This window comes from Ursus maritimus, unplaced genomic scaffold, assembly GCF_017311325.1.
Source record: "Ursus maritimus isolate PB19 unplaced genomic scaffold, ASM1731132v1 scaffold_14, whole genome shotgun sequence".
NCBI classification, from domain to species: Eukaryota; Metazoa; Chordata; class Mammalia; order Carnivora; family Ursidae; genus Ursus; species Ursus maritimus.
The window spans coordinates 1,182,825-1,190,058 of NW_024423786.1; the positions used below are offsets into that span (position 1 = coordinate 1,182,825).

Sequence of the window (7,234 nt, forward strand, 5' to 3'; positions counted from 1 at the left end):
CACCATTCGCCCTATCCTCACAGAAGCTCCTGTGCCTTTGGCCTTTGGCATCTTCCTCCCTTGTCCCCTGGTGACCTTAGCTCTCCTAGGACTTTGACCTCTACACCCTGCCGCGTCCCAACCCTGGGATGCGGCCCTGGCCCTTTCCGGGGCCCACCCGGGGCCTCCAGCTCCACCTGTGCTCCTTGAGAGGGTTCCATGGGACACTAGAGAGGGGGCAGCGCCATACAGGTTTGCCTTGTCCAGGGGAATTTTCTGTGATGATAGAATGATCTAGATCTGTGCTGTTCAGAGCAGTGGCTGGCAGTCACATATGACTACTGAGCATTTGACATAGGACTAGTGCAACCCAAAACTTGGATTTTTAACTTCATTTAATTCTGTTTAATTTAAACTTACACAGCCACACATGGCTAGTGGCTAGTGCATACCCTAGCTGATGACTGTCCTAGAGGTGGCATTTTGGATGAAGAAGTCAGCTGTCTGTGGGGCTGTGTCTCCTGGATCCCTTCCTGGTCTTGCTTCCAGGGCCCATCCTGGTAGGAGAAGGGGTGAGCCAGGCCAGGTGTGCCCTGCCTTGCGGGTGAGCCTTCCCCTGGAGGGGAGCCTGTGTAGGTGTGAGCCAGACCCCTGACGTGAGCAGGCACGCAGGCCTGGGGCGGCGGTGGCCGTGTGCAGTGGGCGCCCAAAGGTGAAGGAGCACTTCCGGGTCTGTAGGTCTCGTGCACGTGTGCCTGTGTTGTGGGGGGCCCTCCAGGAGGCACCAAAAGTCCTGGCTCTCTCTGGGCCTCAGTTTCCCCGCCCCCATGGTTATCCGTGACCAGTGCGAAGGTCAGAGCCAGGAGAGCTGCAGGCCCTCTGGCCAGCCCCTTCCCGCCAGCGTCCGGAAGGAGCGCTGCGGCCCCGTGTGACCGCGCGTCGGGCCCACCCCCCGCAGCCTGCCCCTGCGCTTCTGGGTGAACGTGATCAAGAACCCGCAGTTCGTGTTCGACATCCACAAGAGCAGCATCACGGACGCCTGCCTGTCCGTGGTGGCCCAGACCTTCATGGACTCCTGCTCCACGTCTGAGCACAAGCTGGGCAAGGACTCGCCCTCCAACAAGCTGCTCTACGCCAAGGACATCCCCAACTACAAGAGCTGGGTGGAGAGGTGGGCCCTGCCCTGCTGCCCCATGCCGGTGGGGAGGAGAAGCAGCGCTGGGTGGCCCAGGGAGCTTGCTTTCCCCTCGCCTTCCCTGGGCCATGTCGGCTTTAGGAAAAGCCCAGAGAATGGCCTGAGAGCCAGGGCAGGGGCTTTGACAGCTCCTGCCTTTGTGACCTACTCAGGATTCCAACAGGTACTACCGGGACATTGCAAAGATGGCGTCCATTAGCGACCAGGACATGGATGCCTACCTGGTAGAGCAGTCCCGTCTCCATGCCAGTGACTTCAACATCCTAAGCGCGCTCAGTGAGCTCTACTTCTATGTCACCAAGTACCGCCAGGAGGTACGTGCCAGTCCCACAGGCCCCCAGTTGTTAGGCCCTGACCATGCACTTGGTGGCAAAGGCACGGGGCTCAGGGACGGTGAAGGGTGCTACAGGGTGGTGGAGGGGACAGAGGGGACATGGAGCCTATCTCTTAGATTGCTCATGATGCCTCGCCTAACCAGCCCCCAGGCTAGCACAGGTGATACTTTCTGGAAATGCTGGGATTTGAGGGACCTAGGACAGAAGCCAGGGGCCAGAGAACAAAGTTCTGGTTGGGCAAAAGTAGAGGTCTAGGGAAGGGATGTGCTGAAGGGGGTGGGGTAGGGCCCAGAGTGGTGAGGCCAGAAGGTAGGCAGAGCTAGCCTGCCTTATAGGGCCCATGGTATTTGTGACTGTAGCCTCAGGAGGCTGGGAACATAGAAGGGTGGACTTGATGATGTATTATTTTTGGAAATACGAATCTGTGAACTAGGACAGGGCCCTGAAAGCCCTGGGCCTGCATGAGCTCACCAAGGGCGGCGCAGGGTCGGGCTGGGCTGCACGAGGTCAGGGATTACGCTTCTGGTCATTGTGGGGCGTGGGGGAGTGGACGGCAGTGTCTTTCCCGGGTGGAGACTGTGGGTCAGTGAGTGACCATGCCCTGAAGGCCCTTTACTGGGTTTAGCAGCCTGGGTGGTTGTGTCCAGGGCAGGGCACCAGGCTTTTCCTCGGCATTTAGCACCTTCCCCGGCTGACTTGGAGTGAGGCTTTAGGATGTCTCTTAGGTGTCTGTGCTTGGGGCTCCTGGAGCTGTCTGGGGAGGGAGGATGGACTTACAGGCTGGATTAGACAGGGCACAAAGGGCTGGAGCAGCAGGATGGGCCTGGCCAGCGCCCTGAGGCCAGAGTGGGCCCTGCTGCAGGACCACAAAGGCCGGGAGGCTGAATCAGCCGGCCCTGGGGGAGGAGTAGGGAAGGCTGAGGCAGGGTTCATCCCTTGGTGTGCAGGCCTCAGGGAACTTGGGCTGTTCACCATATGAGATGAGCCATCCAGGTTTAGAGCCCTGATTGGACTGTCAGATACCAGGGGACGAGAGGGAGGCAGGGGCAGCAGGGGCTGCGGCCATGCTGCTGGGCCGTGGGGTTCAGGGACTGGGTCTTGCCCGTCTGACTGGCTGCAGGCCTGTCTCCTGACCTGTGGCTGAGTGACAGAGAGTGGGGCAGGCTGCAGGAGGCACGGGCCTGAGGGGCAAGGGGTCCCGCTATTCAAGTGTGAGGGGCAGGATCTGAGACCAGGAGAGTCTCAGGCTCTAGGCCCGAGTGTGGGGTCGGCAGCTGAGAGACGGAGGCACCTGTGCATGGAGGAGGTGGCCCCAGAGGTGAGTCCTGAGCCAGGAGGGGACCGGCAGAACCTTGGGACTGACAGCCGGGGACAGGCCACGGCAGATGGCCGAGCCTCAAGGAGGACGAGTGACCTGCAGGGTGGGGACTGAAGCCCACCTTCTTTCGGCCCTCGAGGGGAAGCAGAGGGGAGCCAGCAGTCCTTTGTGAGGAGCTCTGCTGTCACGGGGTGCAGAGAAACGAGCGGTGGTTGGGGGGACTTGGGTGCAGGAAGGTGGTGGCGGGGCTGTGTAGCTGGTGGGCTGACCGCCAGCAGGACACAGGAACGTGAGCACGGAGAGGGCCCAGCGAGCGCGCTGTGCCTCAGGCTGTGAGGGGTGGCGTCTGCGCCCCGGGAGGCCAGGCCCTGCTCTGACAGACCTGCACTGAGAGAGCTCCAGGGGCTGGCTGTGACGGAAGCCCGGTTTGGGGGACAAGGGTAGGCACGGTGACCTGGGGGACTCCTCCTTCACGCTGGGATCCTGGGGATCCAGGCTCAAGCCACGCCCCTCCGCTGAGAATGGAAGGGGCGGAGCCTGCTGCTCGTGGCAGGGAGCCCCGCCCCCAGCTCCCCCGGCCCCGCCCCACGGACGCCCCGCCCCACGGACGCCCCGCCTCCCCGCAGATCCTGACGGCGCTGGAGAAGGATGAGCAAGCGCGGCGGCAGCGGCTCCGAGGCAAGCTGGAGCAGGTGGTGGACACGATGGCGCTGAGCAGCTGAGACACCCGCCGCCACCGCCCAGCGGGAGTTGAGCGAGAGGGCCCGCAGGGGCGGCCTCCGTCCGGCAGCCCGAGCTGGGAGGCCCCGGAGGCAGCCTCGCCCCAACTGTGCCTGGTGTCAGGGCGCTCGGGGCCGGGTGTGCGGTCCAGCGTCCTCCCGGCCCTCCCCCTCGTCTTCCCGCCTGGCGGGGGTCCCAGTTCTTCTCCGTGCGGGTGACGGTGCCTGCAGCACCTCCCATGCCCGGAGCTGCTCACCACAGGGCGGGGGGGAGCCCGGGTGTGACCAGCGGCTTCTCGGGAGGAGAGGGTGACCGCCGAGTACCTGGGGGGTAAGGCTGGAGCCCTCCGGGAAAGGGCAGCCTGATCCGTCTGCTTGAGGCTGTGCCGCCGAGGTCAGAAGGCCAGGACGAGGGGCTGGGGGGCGCCAGCCGTTCCCGGCGTCCTGGGCAGAGTAAGGCCCGGGCCCCAGATGGCAGCCCTGTGGGAGGCCGAATGCCCAGGGCCCAGCCAAGGAGAGCTGAAGTCGGTCCACCTGCCACTGCCCGCCTGCCGCGTCTGGCACCCCCACGCTCGCTGCTGCCCCTCCGCCACCATCCTCCGATTCACCGCGTGCTCTCCGCGGCCGCGGCCGAGGCTGGAGCGCCACGTCAACCTCGCCCAGACAGGCCCCAGCTCCCTCCTATGGAGGGGCTGCAGAACGTGCTCAACGCCCCCACGGGACTTCCAGAAGGACTCGGTGACTCCTTTCTTGTCCTCAGGGCTGTGCCTCTGGGAGCCACTGGGGCCTGGGGCTCCAGGCCATGAGCGCACATCCCCGTTATTTATTCCCCACAGCGCCGCTCCTGGCACCAGCCCCTGGGTGGGCTGTGCTCTCCGGCCGCGCGGGGCTTGGGAGCAGCCCCCCGGCCACCCTCCTCCCTCGTCCCCCCTCTGTGTCCCCTGCTCTCCACGTCCACCTGCAGCGGCTTCCGGTCCGGCATCTCTGCAGCGTGCCCACCCCTCACGAGTGGTGGGACATCTGGGGGACTTGTTTTGGTTTTTTTAGGAGAACACTCTGGGTGAGCAGCCGAGGCTGTGGCAGGACCCCTGGGAGTAGGACGCAGTGACCAGAGGGCCTGGAGGTCGGCTCTGCCCATCCTGCCCTCAGTGAGCAAGAAAGAACACATTTTTAATTAAAAGAACTCTGTACATATATATATATATATATATGTGTGTGTGTGGCTCTAGCCTCAGTCTCCAGCCCCAGTGGGGTCCTGTACAGCTAACTGGAGAAGGAGAAATTTTACAGTGTAGAATAAGGAAATGAAGGCGGTGGGAAAGCAATACCAAATGGTCGTGGAGGAAGTGGCCAGGGCTTCCCCGAGTGGAGCACCCCCAAGGCCTCTGCCCCTCGACCTGCGGGTCATCCTGTTTCGTTTTGACGTACAAAGGAGAGAACTTCTCGCTGGCCCCTCGAGAGCGTCCAGGGCGCGGGGCCGTGGATTCTGCATGACCGTGCTAGCGTTTAGTCTGACTTGATCTTTTTAAAACTGCAAGTGTTGAATACTAGAGGTTGTTAGACCCCTTTTTTTATGTTTTTTAATTAATCAGTCACTTGTGAGAGCAAACAAGCGGCCCGGCCCCTTTTCAAGTTCACTTTTTCGACGGTACTCAAGATTCCCACGGACTTTAAGGGACAGCTAACTGTGGCCGGCCCCGCGCCCATGGGCTGCCCGTCTTGGGGTCCCCCCTCTTAAGCAGCGTGAGCAACACCCTGGAGATCAGGTCAGGGGCCGCTTCCTCCTGGGGGGGGCGCTCTATGAAGTCTGAGTGCTCCTGGCACAGGAAGCTCCTGGAACGGGCCAGACGGGGGTTCCACGGGCGGGCACCTGGCAGGGCCCGGGCCTCCCGCTGCTATGGGTTCCCTGCTGGAGCTCAGGCCGGCCCCCATCCCCCGTACAGCCCTTGTGGACTCGTCCCTGGGAGCCAAGCTGAGCCTGGTCCGGCTACAGATCTGGCTGCCTTGGCCTGGATTCTCATCCCTGGGTGCACCCCTGCCTCCCCTCTGATGTTGCCTGGCCGTGCTTGGGGGAAGCCTCCGTTCCCCCCCAAAAGTCTTCCCGGGGTGCCAGCTTCTATGTGAAGCCCCTGTTCTTCCAGTTCCGTGAGGGTCAGGTTGGGGCTCCTTGGCCCCTGTGTCCCTCCTCTTCAGAATCCAGTTCTGGCCCCTTTCTCTGCCCTCCCTGGTCCCCACAGAGCCCAGCCCCCTGTGCCTGCCTCGGCAAGGCGACAGGTTCCAGGTCGTGGCCCTCCCGGTGCCCTTGTCACCTGGATGGTGGGCGGGCAGGGCAGTGGTGGCAGAGGGAGACCAAGCACTTTAGCAGTACCTGTTTACATGCGAGCCCGTGGAGCTGGTCCTCAGCCTGCCTCACCCCTGCAAGTCCTGTACCTTCCTTCCAGCTGGGTCGTGCATTTAGGCCCCGCCTCCTCCTTGTCACTACTTCCCACGGCCCTCCCAACTCTGTAGCACCCCACTGGCACCTCTGTGCACCCTCCTGTCAGGGGCTCCCACCCCAAGCTCCGGCACTGGCACGGGGGCCTGGCAGCAGCCTGCAATTGTAGCCCTGCTCTGCGCAGTGAGAGTGGGCGCCATTGTCCCGAAGGCCCCTCTGCCGCCCCAGGGCTTGGGGGAATCCAGGCTTCAGTGTGGGATGCAAGGGCTCCCAGCCTGTCCCAGACACTGCTGCTATTGCCTGCCCTGCTACAGGCCACTCCTCCCCACCCCCCTGCCCGGCCTTCCCCAGGCCTTCCCCGGCCTTCCCTGCCCTTCCCCGATCTGCACGGTCTCAGGAGTGCCCCCGACAGCTCACACCTCGGTCTGGGAGCCTGGTCTCTCCACATACCTCGAGCTTCCCTGTACTCCCTGACCCAGAGCCCAAGGAGCCGGGGCTGGGGGCTGAGGAAGAGGGACCTGGGGTGCCCCAGATGGAGGGCCCCAAACATCCCTCCCACCCTCCCTGGTTTGGCCTTGCTGAGCGTACCCCCACCCCGGTTCCCCAGTTCTAGATCTGATGGCTCACGTCGTTGGTGCTACACAAGCTAGAATAGATGTATTTAGAGAGAGAGAAAGATATTTTTAAGACGAAGCCCACAATTAGCTGTCCTTTAACGCCACAGAGCCCCCACCCAAAAGAAGAGTGATCACTCGGCTGGCCTGAGCCGCCTGCCCGGCCGCCTCTGTCCAGCAGGAGCAGTGTGGCTGACGGGGCGCTCAGCCCGCGGATCGTGTAAATATACGGCTATTTCCTATTTTACTGTTCCTCAGATTTAGTACTTGTAAATACACACACACATTAAGGAGAGATTAAACATTTTTGCTAAAGCTCTTGGCTCTGAGTGTTCGTTGCTGGGAGGGGTTTGGGGCAGGGCCCGCGGCACAGCAGGCACATCCCACCCTCGAGCCACGTCTCCTGTTGACGCCGGGCCCCTTGCCTGCCAAGCTGGGTGCTGACGGCTCCCCGCGGGGTGCACGCCGGCACAGCGGCATCACCCCAGATCTGACTGCGAGAGCCGGCTCTTGGCTACCGCCGCTTTGCCAGGCCCTGGTGGTTTGCTGCCCTGGGGCGGGATCACTGTGCTTGGGTGTCTGGGGACCTCCGAAGCACTCTGGAACCAGCAGCGAGACTGAACCACCGAGACCTGAGCCC

General features: G+C 62.7%; 2 protein-coding genes across 2 annotated transcripts in view; both read left to right on the forward strand.

The window, feature by feature from the left end:
• PLXNA1 (plexin A1) overlaps positions 1 to 6,913 on the forward strand; it is a 46,204-nt gene extending 39,291 nt beyond the window's left edge. The window contains 1 exon segment of the mRNA XM_040628359.1: positions 3,454 to 6,913. Within this exon segment, the coding sequence (XP_040484293.1) occupies positions 3,454 to 3,549 (96 nt within the window). The 3' untranslated portion in view covers positions 3,550 to 6,913.
• LOC121102469 (plexin-A3-like) lies at positions 39 to 1,983 on the forward strand. The gene is made up of 2 exons (XM_040628360.1): positions 39 to 1,150; positions 1,338 to 1,983. Exons 1-2 carry the CDS (start codon positions 1,047 to 1,049, stop codon positions 1,762 to 1,764), a joined length of 531 nt encoding a protein of 176 aa, XP_040484294.1. The 5' UTR covers positions 39 to 1,046; the 3' UTR covers positions 1,765 to 1,983.
• Positions 6,914 to 7,234: the final 321 nt, after the last annotated feature.